Source organism: Mobula birostris, chromosome 6, assembly GCF_030028105.1.
Source record: "Mobula birostris isolate sMobBir1 chromosome 6, sMobBir1.hap1, whole genome shotgun sequence".
NCBI lineage: Eukaryota > Metazoa > Chordata > Chondrichthyes > Myliobatiformes > Myliobatidae > Mobula > Mobula birostris.
Genome location: NC_092375.1, coordinates 179816183 through 179834725, shown reverse-complemented (window position 1 = coordinate 179834725; position 18543 = coordinate 179816183). Strand labels below are relative to the sequence as shown.

The 18543-nt window shown below is 42.3% G+C and overlaps 1 protein-coding gene across 1 annotated transcript in view; it reads left to right on the top strand.

The window, feature by feature from the left end:
- The first annotated feature begins 1227 nt into the window (after positions 1–1227).
- Positions 1228–18543, top strand: part of ly75 (lymphocyte antigen 75) — a 180100-nt gene continuing 162784 nt past the window's right edge. Inside the window, exons 1-2 of the mRNA XM_072262014.1 lie at positions 1228–1419; positions 3856–4233. Of these exons, the coding sequence (XP_072118115.1) occupies positions 1323–1419; positions 3856–4233 (475 nt within the window). The 5' untranslated portion in view covers positions 1228–1322. The remainder of the gene's footprint in view (positions 1420–3855; positions 4234–18543) is intronic.

Here is an 18543-nt window from a genome sequence, read left to right as displayed (position 1 = left end):
CATCAATTTGCACTTGCCTGAATTAAATTCCACCTGCCACCCATTACCACTTTCCCAGTTGGTTTACGTCCTGCTGTAAACTTAGACAATCTTCTTCACTGTCCACTATATCAACAATTTTGCAGAATTCATAATCATTCCACCAATGTCCTCATCCAGATCATTAATGTCTACAGTAAACAACAAAGGGCCTAGGAAAGGGTCCTGAAAAAGGGTCTTGACCCGACATATCAACTGTTTATTCATTTCCAGAGATGCTGCCTGACCTGCAGAGTTCCTCCAGCAGTTTTGTGTGTGTGTTGACTTGTATTTCCAGCATCTGCAGACTTATTTTTGTGTTTATGAAGGGCCCAGCACTGATCCCTTTAGCATACAACTTGTCATTTGCCATCAACTTGAAAAGCAGCCTTTCACTAACACTCAGCCAACTTTGTATTGAATTTGCTGGCTCACCCTAGATCCCTTGACTGTAAGTACAGACTGGAAGTATTTATGTAGTAGTAGTAGTAGTAGTAATAGTGCCATGGTTGGGCTGTCTCATTCATTCATTCCTTTGTAAGATGGACCTCAAGGTTGTATAGAGTGTACATACTACCATAATAAATGTACTTTGAACTAATACAGACTGGATGTATTCATTTACTACCTCTCCCATTTCCTGAGCTTACAAACATCGACGACAACACTGATCCTTAGAGGACCGACCTTTTCACTCCCTGGCTACCCTTTTGCTCACAACATTGTTGTAGAATATCAAACCTACATTCTCATCCTCTCAAAATTAACTTATTTTGGTCTTATTTATGTTTTTTTCATATTAATTGCGTCATTAACATCAGGATGAAAAGACGTTGTTGGATTGTTTTCAGTTTCGTTAAGGCATTGGAACTGAGTGAGGTCTCATCCTAGAAATAAAAGCTCAGTGCTTGCTCAATTCAAGCAGAGATCGCTTGGCTATGTGTGTGTTTGCTTGTGCCTGTACCACAGCTTGAGCTGAGGAAACATTAAACATACAAGAACAATAATAATAAAGTTTATTTATAGAGCACTTTTCATGCAAGTGATATAGTTCATAGAGCTTTATAGGAACTCGAGGGGAATTTTGGATGGCGACGGCTTTCACTTTCGAGTTCGTCTGCTGAACGCGATGCCAAGCCGTTTAACCAACGAGAACCTGCTGGCTGAAATACTTTCTGCATCCACCAATCAACTGCGGCGTTGCTTGTGAGGAGGAAGAGAGAGGCGAGGATGGGCTCAGTTAATTTCATATTCTGCCGGCATCACAGTGGGAGCACCCGAAATATTCTGGAAATCGCGTAGGCATGAAGAGCTGGTGTACCGGACAGATTTCTTTTTATTTTATTCTCATATCTGATCTCTTTCTTGTGCGTCGTGTCGTAACAGCGTCTCAGACCACAGGTGCGGTTAAGTTTAGTGTGAAAATATATGTGTTTTGCTGCTCTAGTATTTTTAGTAACATTATAGATTTTAAAAAATAGTCATCGCGTTAACGCGTTTTACGTGCTATGCTAATAATATGTGTACAAAGATGATAAAGAAGAATAAACATTTATTTCTCTAGTGGCGTTATAGTCCTTGGCTCAAATCCAACAATTTCATAGTATGGGTGAAGAAAGAATTCGCCCGGCTGTTTACTTGCAGCTGGTTTCTTGTAAGGGTGGCTTGTGGTGATTTTCTGAATACCTGTACTGAGTTTTAACTGGAAGTTGGACTCTGCCTACATTTACCCTTTTTTTTGGCAAGAGCTTGTACTTTGCAGTTAAAACAACTACTCAGTTTCTCGGCTTAGATCTTTGTTCTGTTTCCCCCTCTATAGATGCTGCCTCACCTGTTGGATATTTCCAGCACTCTTTTATTTCAGATTAAGACTATCTGCAGTTTTATGATTTTAACGTTTAAGATTTGGACTTTGTGTGCCCCTCATTGCTTTGAAGTAACAGGTTCAATAATCTATTCTAGTTTAGGTACCTGAACTTAAAATATCTAAATTCCAGACAGCTTTATAACTACTTTATGCAGCACGTGGTACATTTGGAAATAGACAATGCCAGGAACTGTGTTGCCTCCTGCTCGGAGGCACCAGCTTGTTATTTAGTACTTAATATGACATTCTCACAGATAAACCTTTTCAGTGGCTGTCAACCTGTGCTAAACATTTGTGACCTGCTCTCACTTGACAAGTAGCAGTTGAAAGTAAAGCATCTCACTCGCTTTTGCTTCAAATCATACTTGCCATTAAATTCCAACCTAGTACATTGACTGTTCTATTCGGAATAGTTCCGCATCAGTTCAGGGTACTTCATTTTCAAATCATCATTTGTTACATTGTTGGCAAGAAGAGCTATTTTATTGAAGTGGAAAGATACCTCTGCTCCTGCACTAACTCAGTGGTTTTCCCAAGTAATGTTATGTCTTAGTTTGGAAAAAATTAGTAGAACTTTTGATCCCCGATTTGATTTTGAGAGAAGATGGAGCTCTTTTGCTAAATATTATCATTTAATTTGAATCAATTTACATGGTTTTCTTCCAATTTTATGTTATATAAATATGAAATGGCAGTTGTTGCTTTCTTTTTCTATATATATATTTGTAAGACGTATTGCTCCAGGAGTTAGTTCCTAATGTTTTTTTTCTTTTTTTGTTTTATAGTTAGTGGGGTTTTGTTTTAGTTAGCTGGGGTTCTCTTTTTTTCCTTCTCTTCCTTTTTATAATTTTTTTTTCATTATCATATATGTTTTTTTTCAGCTTTATTAATTATATACATACTAATTTGTTGAATTTCTGTATTTTATAGCTGTAGAAGATTATATATTAATAAAAAGATTTAAAAATGAAGTTCACTTTGATCAGGGTGCCATTTCATTGTCTTTCACCCTGATTGCAGAAGACTGGAGAAGCCTTGAGCTTTTCTGAAAATCCTTTGTGGTCTCCAGAGGAAGAAATGTGGCTAACGTTTCTCTGTCTTTTGACGAAGTACCTAATATTTTTCTGTTGCTTGTTAGGTTGCCTCTGCATTAGAAGGTTTAGGGATTGACACCTACTCCAAAGACTGGAATATAGAACTTTAGGCTGACACTACAGTTTTACAGGGGTTATTGTGTTCAGGATGTCATCTTCGTACGTGACAATAAATAAATTCTATTCCTCAAGTAGATACAGAAGAAAACTCAGGGCCACTAACATTGACAGTATTTATCCCTCAAGCAAAATAACAAAACTTGTCATTAACCCCTTGCTATTTGTGGGAAATTGTCATTCAGTAGTAGTTCATTCCCTTGAGGGCACTTTCTGGAATTTTCTGAAAGTGGTGTGATGTTAATTTGTACTTCTATTGTTTGCTACTCTATTAATTTAAAAGCAAGTGCATCATCTAATATTTTTATTAATATTCGTGATAGCCCTGCATTTTTATGCTGAGCAATTCTAGTTTCTTTAAATTTGTGGTCAGAAGGGTTACTGCTTCATTTCTAAAATGCCAGCAAAATTACTTGTCATCAAATTATTCTATCTTGAATAAGAATGCTTCGTTCCTCCAGTTCAGCATATTAATCCCTTACTCTGTTTTAACTTGTAAAATGCCATACCAGTCACTCGACAATCAAAGTGATACCCTTGTAGAAAATAATTCATAAGTTTGGCCTGAAAATTTGTGATTAGGCCATGACATCATTAACTTTTACTTCCTCAAGTGAGGAACTTCCTGTTTTGTGAAGTTACCTGGGTACCCACGTTTCACCTAACGATATTATTTGTTATTATTTCATCAAACTTTTAGTTAAACTGTATTTAATTGTTTTAGTTTTTCATAATTCTAACTTTCCTCTTGCCCCTTAGGTAATGGCATCTTTACTATCCAGCACCAAAATACTACAAAATGCCTCAAAGTAAGATCTTCTGGAATTACAATGGACGCATGCAGTCAACAAGAGGAGCTTCAGCAATGGAAGTGGGTATCCAGGCATCGGCTGTTTAACATTGGAGTTAAAAAATGCCTCGGTCTTGATACTTCCAACAAAGCAGAACCATTGAAAGTATTTGAATGTGATGCAGAAGGTATAGCTTTGTGGTGGCGATGCAAAGATAGAGCAGTATATAGTCGCTCCTCCAATAAACTGACTGTTAAAAACAGCTATCCAACAGTGGGCATTGATGCAACTGATAAGTGGAAACAAAGTGGCTCGGACAATGATGTTTGCGAGCAGTCTTATGAGGGTAAGTAATACTGAAATTTAAAGTTCGCAATGATATGAGGAATATTGTACGAATCAACTTATTTACATTGAACAGTAACATTTTGGAAAAAAACTGCATATTTGAACAACATTGTTAATCAGTTTTGTAGAAGATTGTGAAATATTCCTATTTTAGGAAAATTTTGGCCGAATTTGGATTCAGCTGTACATCCTAAAGATGCATATCTAAGTCCTATTCTTGTCAGGATTCCACAAACTTCTCTGCATCCTTGCCAGAAAATAGGTGAAATTTAAGGAAAATATGCTATAATTCTGGCGTCTTATATTTGTAAATCTTTTTAGTAGTTCAGAAACTGTCATATGGAGTGAGACCAGTTTTTTACCTACAGTCTGTTATGCCACTGGCGTTTAGGACAGCAATGAAGGTCCTCCATCTCTGATGGCATTCAGGTCTTCCTTCATCCTGTCAGTACATTTTTCTTGGTTTTCACTATTGTCAGTCAGGCAAGTCCCGGATAGAGACTCAGAAATACTGTCACATCAGATGTAAAAGAATTCTTCATTGCTATTTCCATAGCATATCTTTTACCTGTCAGGGTTGTTGGCCGTGAGCTGAACTCCCGAACTTGGAGGACTGATGGACCTCTTTTAGTCTGGCCTGTACCAGACTACTGTTCCTTTGGAGGAATACATTTGTAGAAAGAGGGAGAGGGAGAAGATTGTGATATTAGGCAATTTTAACTTTCTGGGACCCCTGTACTATAAAACTGGATTGGATAGAGTTTGTCAAAGTGTTCAAGAAAGTTTCCTTAGTCAATATGTGGAAGTCTCAACTAGAGAGAGTGCAATACTGAATCTCCTATTAGGGAACAAGACAGTTCAGGTGACAGAAGGTTGTCATTTTGAATTCCGGACTGCACACAGGTTTCAAGTTGCCATCTTAACTAGAAGAGCATGCATCTTTTGCAGCCATATTCCTACAGCATTTTATTTTAAATGGTGAGTGGTGTGTGGAGGTAGGCTTGCTTTGTGGACAGATGAGAAATGAAAAGATCAAATCTTGCTGTTATATGCTAGTAATTAATCAATCAAAAGTAGAAACGTCCCTGGTAATGGTCTTAGTTCTAAGCTCTAGGAAACAACATCCTGACATCAGTAAACGACAAGAAAATTATTCAGTTTGCGAGTTAGGAAATCCACAGCTTTAGGACTTCATCAATATTTGATAGCCACCTTATCTATACTGTTTGTTCAGTGTGATTTTCCTTCCACTTGTCTCATAGATTTGAGTGAGGTGGGGACATGACGGTATCTGACTTAAGTCTCCATATGAATAATCATACATCTAACACTTAATTTCAAAATGGGAACGAATTATAATGTGCTGATTTTACCATTCGCTAAAGGTGTAGTTTTTAACTATGAGAATGTAAAACTTCCAATATCAGGTCACAAGTTACTTATAAATTCTTTGGAGTTTGAACTTTGACCAAGACTTTGTTGGGAGTTCCTTCATTTAAGTTGTTGATTCAAATCGTAGAAAGTGAAAGCAGCTGGAATTTAATAGTGAGACCTATAGTGGGGGAATGGCGAGGCCTGAGTTGTGGTGCAGGCTAGGCCCTCATTCGATCTACAGGCCATGACGCTCAAGGACTTGGGCTATAATATTACTTTTTTGAAATATTATTTCTTTTTAACTGTCTTTTGCTGTCATAGTTATATGTGCTATATGTGAGTGTGGTTCTGTGTTTTGCAACTTGGCCCCAAAGGAATGCTGCTTTGGCTGTATTTGTGTATGGTTGAATGATAATTAAACTATAATTCTAAGTTGAAAGTTGAACTTGAAATTTGCTGTATGTTTCCCAGCTAACAGTGAAACAGGTTTGGGGAATGGGCAGGCAGGCATTGAAGGGTGATCATTTGGCTTTTTATTATTTTTGTAACTCTTTTCCACTTCATAATTTCATATACTATATGTCCCTCAAATTTTGTTCAGTTTCTCCAGCACAAAAAAATTGTTCAATGGTTATGGTAGACTCTATTCCTCTTGCTATTAAACTTGTTCCTAATATACGTACATATTGCCCGAAATGTTGACTGTTGAGTGGCCCAAGATGTTGAGTTCCTCCAGCATTTTGTGTATGTTGCATTGGATTTACAGCAACTGCAGATTTTCTCTTGTTTAGTCATCTTCTGCTTTTTCAATCCCTCTTATTGCATTGTTTTTCTTGATCTTTCTATATTGAACATGCCTTTCACTTTCATCTTTTCCTCCTGCTTTTCCAGTTTCATCATCACCATTTCTTCAAATTAGGTTTAAGGATTCATTTTCACTTATTTATCCCCTGTACATTAAATCATACAGCGAAGGTCAGGATGTCAGAAACAGCACAAATTACCCAGAAGGGTTAGAGAGTTCCATTTCACATTTTCCCTTCTTCATGACAAAATGGTGGGATCACTTGCAGTCTAGTAACATTAGGAGAAATTCCAACAAAATCTTGGCAGATGTTCAGTTTGTTAACATTGTCTCAATTATATTTGTTACTTAAGTTGTTTGGGTAGCAAGGTGGAGATGCAAGGAGGTGTAAGGTACTCTTTCCCTCCACTAGCCTGTAGCTTTTGCCATAGCCTACAAGGGCACATGAAGCCATGGGAGCACATGGTGAATGGTCGTATGTGCAGCTGATGGCACCCGTCTTGTAAAGACACTGCCCAGAAGAAGGCAATGGCAAACCACGTCGGTAGAAAAATTTGCCAAGAGCAATCATGGTCATGGAGAGACCATGATCAGCTACATTGCACAAAATGGCACATCACGAATGAATTGCTGACTTAACCTGGAAATTACCTTTCAGAGAATCCTGAACTAGGACTCAAGTTTCTTTGCAATTTTGTTTTCTGAATTTTCTCCCTTTATTCTTCCTACAGTTGTTCAAGACCCCACATTTCCCTACACTATATCCCATCTACCATGATCACCTACATCACACGACACGCACATAACATAACAAACAAACTTATCTTGCTAATACTAAAACTGAGGTTGAAGTATTAGTTTGGTGCTTTCTTTGTCTAATGTTTCGTCTCCATTGTTGACCATTCTATAGCTTTCTATCCTCTTGTATGCCTACCATAAAAGGTATTGTGATGCCCTGCCTTTCTAATGACCAGTACTGTTTATTCTTGTGTTAAAATGCTTTTGTGGGATCATGGTGGGAAGTTCCAGTTCATTTATTGTTACATTTTAGCTTGGGTTATACAGCTATTTGCTTGTGTATTTGTGGGTCACCCTAACCATAACCAGGGTCACCTCCCCCGACTGGTTGGGTTCACTCTTCGGGTCAATGTGCCCGGTCTGTTTTGTGTTTATCACAATAAAATGGTTGTTGAGTTAACGAGCTTCCTTATCTGTCATTATGGACCAAATGCTTGCCACATTGGTGTCAGGAGTGGGATGTGAGTTCGACAACAAGAGTGAAGAGCTATGACGTCGGATAGAGTGCCTTAAGACCTGGGAAGTCAGACAAAGGACCGAGCAGTATACCTCCTTTGCACCCACAGGCAGTGCTCGTGAAGACGAGACCCGGAGGGAGGACCTGGGAACGGAGCATTGTGCCTTTCAAGGAGCCCCGACAGAGCGAGCTTACCTGGGGGACAGAGCGGAGCGCATCACTCGCCTCCGTAGCGACCCACACCGGGGAACCCAAGACTCTGTAGCCATGGGAGGATGGGCACCATGGCAGTTGCCACCAGAGCAAGAGGAAGATCAAAGGGCCTCGACGATTTGCGCCTCAAGGTCCACCCTGAAGCTCCCCAGATACGATGGTACCAGCCACCTGGAGCCTTATCTGGCGCAAGTCAGACTTGCCGCGTAGCACAATGGGTGGAGTCCCACCGAGACAGTGGCACCTTGCCCTGGCACTGGAGGGAGATGCCCTGTGGGCCATCCTTGACCTAACGCTGGCAGAGCAGCGTGACTGCAGGGCCCTCGATGGAGTGGCGTTTCGAGCAGAGGACGTAGGTAGAAGCAGTGAGGGAAGAACCGTGTAGTGGATGGTGCCGTATAGGAGAAAGTCTGGGCATTGGCAGCTAATCTTTGCCACTGAGCTTGCCCTTCACTCCTTTGTAAAGGCGCTGATGCCAGAGTGCCTTCGGCAGCATGTTCACCTGACACCAACATTGTCGCTGGACAAGGCATTGGCCGAGGCAGAGAGAGCAGAAATAATTTTAGACCCCCCCCCTCCCCCCAAGGTGTTCCCGCATCACCCCGCATGCCATGAGCCTGGGCTTGTGTCACCAAGGCGGAGGAGGAAACTGACAAGGAGGAGCCGTGAGACAGGTCCGACCAGCACTAGGCCAACCCCGCCGCAGGCCACGAAACGATCTCTGCTGCCGGCGCAGTGAGGCAGGTCATTTGGCCCAGGACTGTCCCGCACTGGCACCACGCCACAGCTCAGCGCGGCCATCAGGAAACGCTGAGCGGGCAGCGCCACCCGAATCCTCCAGCAGAACCCCTCCGTTGTCACGCCTCTGGGTGGGCTGTTTGGATGAAGAGTAAGGCTTGTATGTGGACTGTATCGTGGAGGGCATCAGATGCTGTGTGCTGGTGGATACAGGGTCAACCATCACCGTCATCCGTCCCGGTGTTCTCCCCAACACGGACCAGCATCCCCGCCTGGGTGAACGACGACAGCAGCCCAGCTGGCTACGGTTACCAGCAACACGAGAGAAGAGGAGGCTGCGCATTGCAGTGGGAGAAAAACGCAGTGGAGCACAAGGTGTGGCTTGCCGACATCCGAGAGTCCTGCATCATTGGCCTGGACCTGCTGACCCGCTGGGCAGCCAACGTGGATGTGTCGGGGGCAACACTCTGCCTCGATGCTGACACTGTGGCTCTCCAGCAGGGCAGCTCCAGGAAGTGCTCCCAGCGTGAGCCGCAACCACCGCTGGTTTCGCAGCGGCCCACGGCAGCATCGCTGACCCACGGGCAAGCGACAGTGACTGTTCTTCAGGTGACAGCCAGTGACGACCCCCCCCACCCCCTGCTCTGGACCACGAGCAGCTGCGCAGTGAACAGGTGACTGATTCTGTGCTGGCCCCGGGTGAGGGAGGACAGCCGGAGTGGCCCTGAACCCAGAGACCAAGGCCCTGTTCTCGCAGTGGGGAGCACTGGAGGTCCACGAGGGGTTGCTGTTCCAGCGGTGGCAGTTGTCCGATGGCGCAGACATCTTTTGCATCCGGTGGGCCCCCGGGGGCTCCACACCATGATGCTGCGGTCGGTGCACGGGCTGGTGGGAGCTGGCCATCTCGGAGTGGCAAAGACGTTGGGCAGGCTGCGTGAACATTTCTACGGCCTGGGTACAGGCAGGACATGGAGCTGTTCATGCACAGCTGCGACGCCTGCAGGTCCCAGAAGGGGATGGGCCACCAGTCTAGGGTGCCAATGCAGCAGTACATGGTGGGAGCCTCAGTATGGGTCTACTGCCCCTTCCAGAAGAAGGGACTATCCCCCAGGCTCGAAAGCCACTGGAAGGGGCCGGGAGAGGTGCTCGATCACACCTCTGATGTGGTATATTGGGTGCAGTTGCCTGAGTGGCCGAAGGCAGTCGAGCTGCACCGGGACCAGCTGACACCGTTTCAGCCCTTGGCCACCGCTAACCCAGCGAGGCTGAAGGAAGGAAGTGACACTCTGGGTGCCCTGCCTCTTTCCTCACACAAACAGGTGGCAGTGTCGACGTCCACTGGAAGTTTTGGACCTTGCTATGGACTCTGGGGTTGCCGGGAACAGCTGACCCCCTCAGGTGAGGCAATGTGATGCTGTGGGGGGGTGCACGTGTTCGACAGCCCACCCCTGCATTTCTAATGACCAGCGCTGTTTATTGTTCTCGTGTTAAAACACTTCTGTGGGACTATGGGGGAAAGTTCCAGTTCATATATTGTTTAAATTTTAACTTGGGTTGCACAGCTATTTGCTTGTGTATTTGTGGGTCACCCTAACTGTAACCGGGGTGTGTGATGGTCACCTCTCCTGTCTGTGTAGGACTGGTTGGGTTCACTCTCTGGGTCATGGTGCCTGGTTTGTTTTGTGTTTATCACAATAAAGCAGTTGTTGAGTTAACAAGCTTCCTTGTCTGTCATTATGGACCAAATCCTTGTCACAGTATAATAACAGGGCTTGCCACTATATAACCCTGCTATAGCAAACTTGGCCTATTGTTTGTTGTCATCTACACTAAGGGGTAACAAAATTCCTTGCTTGTGTAAGGCTTATGATAAACAGAATACATTGTAGTTTGGTTTTGTAATACCTGATTTTTTTTTGAGTATTTTAAATTGGAATGAAACCTTGACTTAATTATGATAAAATAATTATACAGATGTGTTTACAGACTTTTGTGTTTTAATGTTGATTAATCATCATCATCATCATCATCATCAGGTGTCGTGCCCAGTTTGAGCTTTGACTGCCATGGCCCACACACTCCTGTTTCGGGTCAAGTGGATCAATTCATTGGTATTCATTTCTAGTTCTCTGGCTGCTGTCTCCATCATCATTTGTCTTTGTCTTCCTTTTGCTTTCTTCCCTTCAATCTTTCCTATAATTTCCATGCATTCTAACTCCTCTTTCCTAATCACATGTCCAGTGAAGTTACGTTGCCTTTTCATGATCTCATACGTTATTTCTCTTTTTGTGTTCATGACATCCTCATTAGATATTCATTTCATCCATGATATTCTTTGCATCCTCCTCAAAAACCACATCTCTGCTGCTTCAATTCGTTTCCTCATGTTACTAGATGTTGTCCAATATTCTGAGCCATATAACATAACAGGATAAACGTAACATTTCAGTACTCTGAGGCGGGTTGTTATGCCTAGTTTAGTATTGGTTGATTAATAAGCATTTAAATTTATTGCTGGTCAAGACGAAAATCTTTGCTTGTTGTAGAATTTATTTTTGATAGTTTTAATTTGAAGTTAAAGACTGGTTTCAACATGGCACAGAGCAGGAAGATGTAGACCTAATGACTATTGTGCAGTTTAATCAGTGCATTCTCGAGTTATTGCACCAATAAGCATTTCAGGAATTGCTAAATTGGTGTTGCCTTCATACTGTGAAGCTTGTAAAGGAAGTATTGTTCAGGCCTGAGAACTTGGGGTTCAGAGCCAGTAAACTGGGGATCCAGCCACTGTCAGAGTGAGGGTTTGTGTCTGGCTAGAAACTTCCTAGTGTAGGGCAGCATTCGTTTAAGTGGTGGTGGGAGGCCTTGAAGAGAGAAGGGCTGCTCACAGATTGCAATATTTGCCATTCAGTGGATTGGACAAGGGCAACTTCCAGAATAAGTAATGGAAACTATAACCTGTGACTGCGTGGGTTTCCTCCAGGTGCTCCTGTTTCCTCCCACAGTCCAAAGATGTACAGGTTGGTAGGTTAATTGGTTGTTGTAAATTGTTCTGTCATTAGGCTAGGACTGAGTCAGGGGATTTCTGGGCAGTGTGGCTCAAAGGACCGGAATGGCCTGGTCCATCCACATTATGTTTGCCTTGAGAGTTCTGAACAAACGATGCTTCATGACATTGTGAACAAATTTCTACAGCAGTACTCAAACGATTGTTGTACAGGGAATTCTTTCTTGTGGTATACAGCTGACATGGTGTGATGCCTGGTTCCTGATCTCAAGTACAATGTTCTTCCTTTATCTATATCTGTAAGTTCACGTAGTTCACGTAGTTCCTTCCTTTTGTGGTACTGTTAGCAAGGGCGACCTCAGCCACATGGGCGTAACATTAATATTTTTCTCCTTAAACCCACTTTTCAGGCAATTATCAAAACCCGTCTATTAGACCATAAGACATAAAGAGCAGAATTAGGCCATTTGGCCCATCGAGACTGTTCCGCTATTCAATCATGGCTGATCCTTTTTCTTCCCCTCCTCAGCTCCACTCCCTGGCCTTCTCCCCATAGCATTTGATGCCATGTCCAATCAAGAACCTATCAAGCTGTGCCTTAAATACACCCAACGACCTGGCCTCCACAGCTGCTGGTGGTAACAAATTCCACACATTCACTACCTTCTGGCTATTTTTTCATCTTTTGCCTAGTGTTCATTTACATGTTGATTACATGTTTTAATTTAGGATGTATTTTGGCAATAAGCTACAATACAAATGCTATTGCCGTTTACAAGATGCTGTCTAAGCCACAGGGTATTGCTAATTTGGGAAAGAAATATTTTTATTACAAATTATCCTGGCTATGGTGGGGGGGGGGCGGCGGGGGCAGGGTGGTGACTGGCGATACATCTCTACCAAAAGAAGTACAAGGTGCTCTTTCCCTCCGCTAGCCTGCAGGTCACTCTCGGGCAAAGTGTATCATCTGTTTAGCCCCTGATCAGGGTCATGTGAAGCCATAGGAGCATGTGGTGGATGGCCGTATGAGCAGCTGGTGCACATCACGTCATGGTTATGCAACCACTGACACCAGGCAGGCAACCTCTGAAGTGTATTCGTATTGGCTCTGGAGTCACCCATCTTGTAAAGACACTGACCAGAAGGCAATGGCAATCCACTTCTGTTTTTTTTTAAAAATTACCAAGAACTCACATGGTCATGGAACCATAATCACCAGCGTCATGCCGCACAACACATAATGATGATGATCATTCCAAAGAATCTAAGATTAGTTGGTTTGTTGTTTTTCTCTGACTTCTTAATTCATGGCACCATGGTATTGTTCTGGAATTGGCCTCTAAGAAATATACCTTTCCATATGAAAGATACCTCGTGCAGCTCACAGATTCTATTTTAACCATGACATTTAGTAGATGCATGGTAACCTGTCCCTCTTAGTATCCTCTTGGTAAAAGAGCATGTACTCCATTAACATTGTTGTAATTTCTATAGATATATTTACTGCATTTTAATTATTTTTGTCTTTTTTTTGTTGATCCTGATATCTTTGTTTCAAAAGTACTGTAGACACAAGGGTTTCTGCAGATGCTGGAAATCTTGAGCAACATAAGAGTACATGCTGGAGCAACCCGGCAGGACAGGCAGCATCTACAGAGAGAAATGAACCATTGACATTTCAGGCTGAGACCTTTTATCAGAATTGGAATGGAAGGAGGCAGAAGCCAGAACAATAAGGTGGAGGGAGGGGGACCAGTATAAGATGGCAGGTGTGTTCTTTCTAGGTCAGACTAGATTACCTCATATATATCTCATGTTGTTAGCCATTCACTTTATGTTAGGGTTTTTTTGTCTATACTGTTAGTGGCTTGATGTTACTCAAAGAAACATGGTTTGTTATTCATCATTAAGTTATGGCAATTGTAATTAATATTTCTTGCTTCAACTTGCATTCTTTTATGGCCAGTCATGTTTGAAAGCCCACCCAACATGGACGATAAACCAGAGTACAGAAGACAGCAAACTGTGCAAATACAAAAAGAAAGAAATAATAATAATAAATAAGCAACAAATATTGAGAACATGAGATGAAGAGTCATTGAAAGTGAAAGTGAATGATGAGGCGAGTGAAGTTATCCCCTTTGGTTCAAGAACCTGATGGTTGAGGTGTAATAACTGTTCCTGAACCTGGTGGTGTGAGTCCTGAATCTCCTGTACCTTCTCCCTGATGGCAGCAGTGAGAAGAGAGCATGCCCTGGATGGTGGGGGTCCCTGATGATGGATGCTGCTTTCCTGCAACTGTTTCATGTAGATGTGCTCAATGGTGGGGAAAGGATTACCCGTGATGGACTGGACCGTATCTACTACTTTTTGTAGGATGTCCCATTCAAGAGATTTGGGGTTTCCATAGCAGGCTGTGATGTGTCCAGTCAACGGACTCCCACTACACATCCATAGAAGGTTGTTAAAATTTTAGATGTCATGCCAAATCTCAGCAAACTCCTAAGGAAGTAGAGGCGCTGCTGCGCTTTCTTCATAATTGCACTTGTGTGCTGGACCCTGGACCGTCCCTCCAAAATAATAATATCGATAAATTTAAAGTTGCTGATCCAATTGCACAAGGAGTTATTGAGGCTGGGGTTTTGGAGCTGATTGATTATTTCTGGGAGGATGATGCTCTTGAACGCTGAGCTGTAGACTATAAATAGCATCCTGATATATGCATCTTTGCTGCCTAGATGTTCCAGAGTTGAGTGAGGAGTCAGTGAGATGGCATCTGCTGTAGACCTGTTGTTCTGGTTCTGCTACGTAATGTAACTGCCACCATCCCTTCCTGACACTTTCCCATGACATCAAGCCCTTGTGGTGTACTTGGTAGTGCTCTTAAAAATCTGTGCCAACAAACTGGTGGACTTGCAAGGATATCCTCAATGTCTCACTGCTGCAGGCAAGGTTCCTACCTGCTTCAACTGGATAACAATCAAGAAGAGCAGGGTGAGCTGCCACAATGACCATCACCCAGTTGCACTCACATCTACGGTGACAAACTCCTTTGAGAGGTTGGTCATGGCCAATATTAATCCTTGCCTAAGCAAGGACCTGGACCTTCAGTCACAATAGGTCTACAGAAGATGCAATCTCACTGGCTCTCCACTCTGCCTTAGATCACCAGGACAATCGTAATACTTGCATCAGGTTGCTACTTATTGATTACAACTCAGTGTACAACACAATCGTACCCTCATTTTTAATCTAGAAGCTCCAATACCAGGGCCTCTGTACCTCATCACTCTGCATCTTCCTCATCGGGAGACCACAGTCTTGCTGATTGGAAGTAACATCTCCTCACTGGCACACCTCAGGGATGTGTGGTTAGCCCACTGCTCTACTCTCTACATCCATGACTGTGTGGCTAGGCACAGCTCAAGTGCCATATGTCAACAGCAAATTTACAGAACTATTGTTGGTAGAGCTTCAGATGGTGGCGAAGAGATGTTCAGGAGTGTGATAGATCAGCTGGTGGAATGGTGTTGCAAGAACAACCTTGCACTCAATGTCAGTAAGGCCAAGAAATTGTGGACTTCAGGAAGGGGAGGTCAAGGGAACACGCACCAGTCCTAATCGAGGGATCAGCAGTAGAAAGAAAGGATGAGCAGTTTTCAAGTTCCTGGATGTCAACTTCTCTGAAGATCTATCTAGGCCTAACATATTGATGAAATTACAAAGCAAACTCAATAGCTGTATTTAACTAGGAGTTTGAGGAGATTTGGTATGTCACAAATGACACACACAATTTTCTACAGATGTACTGTGGAGAGCATTCTAACTGGTTGCAACACCATCTGGTATGGAAGGGCCACTGGACAGGATTGGAAAAACCACAGAAAGTTGTGAACTCAGCCAACTCCATCATCAAGGATATCTTCAAAAGGCGGTGCCTCAGAAAGGTGGCATCCTTGTGGCTTAATACTGAATTTTGAGTAAACTTTTTTCTCCTTTACTCCTCCCCCCCCCCAACAGCTGGTCTGACAAATGTGCCTCTACCTTTCTGTTTTTGTTTTTTCCTCTTACCCCCCGCCCCAGTCTTTGCTGATACGCAGTCCTCGCTGACTACTGATTTTTAATTTAATTATTACTTCTAAGCTTTGATCAGCATCAGGTTTACTCTCACCAGCACATGTTGTGAAATCTGTTGACTTGTGGCAGCAGTACAATGCAATACATAATAGAGAAAAAAAAACTTGCCTTCCTCTTTGCCTGTGCAGCTGCATAACCTGCATGTTGCCTTTTAGTGACTTGTCCCTTTGAAAATCAACATAAACTATTATCTCACCCTGCTTTTCAAAGAATACATTTTGTGCACCAAAAAGAATGGCTGTGCTGCAACTGCCACGTTATAACCTCTTAACATCCTCAACACGTGCAGTCCCATTTTGTTTCATAACACCAGCAAACTTGAAATACGAACTTGGCCCTCCAGTTGAATTACTGATATGCACAATCGTTGGGGCTCAAGCACAAACATCTATTGTACCCATTAGTCACAGTCTGCCAACTCGAGAAAGACCTGTTTATCTCACTCGTAGCTTTTTGTTGACCAGTCATTTCTAAATCCATGTCAATGTTACCCCCAACTTGCTATGCTGAATCCTTACGGACCAACCTTTTGTGTGGGATCTTGTATTAAATAAACTTGTCTGCCTCTGAAACTGCGTCCACTGGTTTTCACACCCCTGTCCCCACATGACCCGTTATGTCATTTAATAGAGACACCAGTATTTTTCCTGCTTCTGGTGTTAGGCTAATAGGTCAATTTTTCAGTTTTTGCTTCCACTTCCCAATCCACAGGCACAATTCCAGAAACTCTGAATTTTTCAAAAATAGGAAATAGAAAATTCACTTTCTCTTATAGATAAAGACTACTAAGTCCTTGGAATTTATTAGTTTTTATCACACTAACTCGTCTCGCTCTACTTTTTCTAATGTTGCTTATTCCCAACAGTTTCTTGCTTCTGTCATATCTCTGGCAGGCTTTGTGTCTTCTTTGAAGACTAATACAAAGTAGCTAGTTAATTCCTTTTGTCCATCATAAATCCTTCTTTATTTACTTATATGGGACCCACATTTGATGCTTATTTTCAATTTGAGTTATACACTCAAACTTCTTTAATCCATTTTTGTTTCTTGCTACTTTACATTTGTATCTCTCTTTTGTTCTTTCCAAATTTTTATCTTCCTTGTTTGCTGAGGTCCAAACTTGGGGATTGGTGATTACTATTGAAGGAATGATATGCTTTTACAGGTGCGCATTCCTTTATCCGAAATTCTGAAATCCAAAAAGCTCCGAAAACCAAAGTTCTTTTTCTCCAACAGCTGACGTCACTCAGGTGTGACGTGGTGGTACTGGCAGAGGCCACCAGATGTCAGTTGTGGCTCAGCGCTCGTACTAGTTACACGTGCATTTGCTGTTCACTGTTGACTTTGTGTTTAATTTCACTGTGAAAATGTCAAAAAGAGCTACAGGTACCCCTATGGGTAACAATGAGAAAAAGAGAAGGAAGCATCTATCATTATCAATAACACAGAAAGTGGTGTTATTGCAGAAGCTTGATCGCGGTGTGTCTGTGTGGCGTCTTACTGAAGAAAGTAGTGTCAGAACTACCACTGTATATGATTTAAATAAACAGAAAGACAAGTTACTGAAGTTCTATAGTGACAGTGACGTTCTACATTTATTCCAATAAGTCATTTACCATGTGTTTGACTTGGTTTGTTTGAAGCTATATATTTTTATGTTGAATGTTCTTGTTGGAAGTAAAATTGCCATTATTCCCTAAACAATATAGTATAACAACTATTTACATAGCAGTTACATTGTATTAGGTATTATAAGTAATCTGGAGATGATTTAAAGCATATGGGAGGATGTGCGTAGGTTTGGTGCACCGCTAGGTCCTAAAGTCCACCACACTGAGACAGATTAAATACTTGAGCATACGTGTTTTTTGGTATGGGGGGGGGAAGGGGTGGTGTCTGAAATCTGAAAAATTATGAATTCCGAAATGCAACTGGTCCCAAGGATTTCAGATAAGGGATTGTGGCCCTGTATTTGACTCTTGCTCTTCCCCACGGGTGCTGCTTGACTGTTTCCATTTTCTGGTTTTGATCCTTTGATTACTTTGCTAATCTTGTTGAAAAAATAATTAGGGTGCATTTAGAATCAAAGTTGAAAGTAAATTTATTATCAAGTCCAGGCAGTCCCCAGGTTACAAACGTCTGACTTACGGACAACCCATACTTACGAACAGACTGCCATAAAGCCTAGTATATTAAAAAGTTGAGTTAAATACAATGGTTCGTATTAACAAACACACACACTACTTTGTGATGCTCATGAAAACATTGCGCGGCTTCAGCAGTTCATCGGCTCGAGGAAGGAGAATGCTGTCCACTATTTTAAATCTGATCACATTGCCGTTAACACTGTGTTGAGTGTGTAACTTTGTATTTGGCTTAAATTTTTCTCTTATTTACCCTTATAACCATGCCTTCAAACTGTAATTCCGATGCAAGTGCTCGTGATCATCAAAGAAAAGGAAGAGGATCACAGTTGAAAATAAGGTGGAAATAATAAAGTGAATGGAAAGAGGTGAAACACCATCGGTCATTGGAAAAGCGTTAGGCTACAGTTGGTCAACGATCGGAACAATTTTAAAGGATAAAGTGATGATAGCATTTGAGGAAGAAGACTGGGACCTAAAAACTCCAGAACCGAAAAAGTTTTTGACAAAAGAGTTAGCTGAAGCCTTTCGTCTCGTTGAAGCAGGGATGGCAAAGTTAGAGGAGCAAGATCCTAATACAGAGAGGTTCACCAAAGTTTACCATACAGTTACCGAGGGCCTCAGCTGCTACAAGG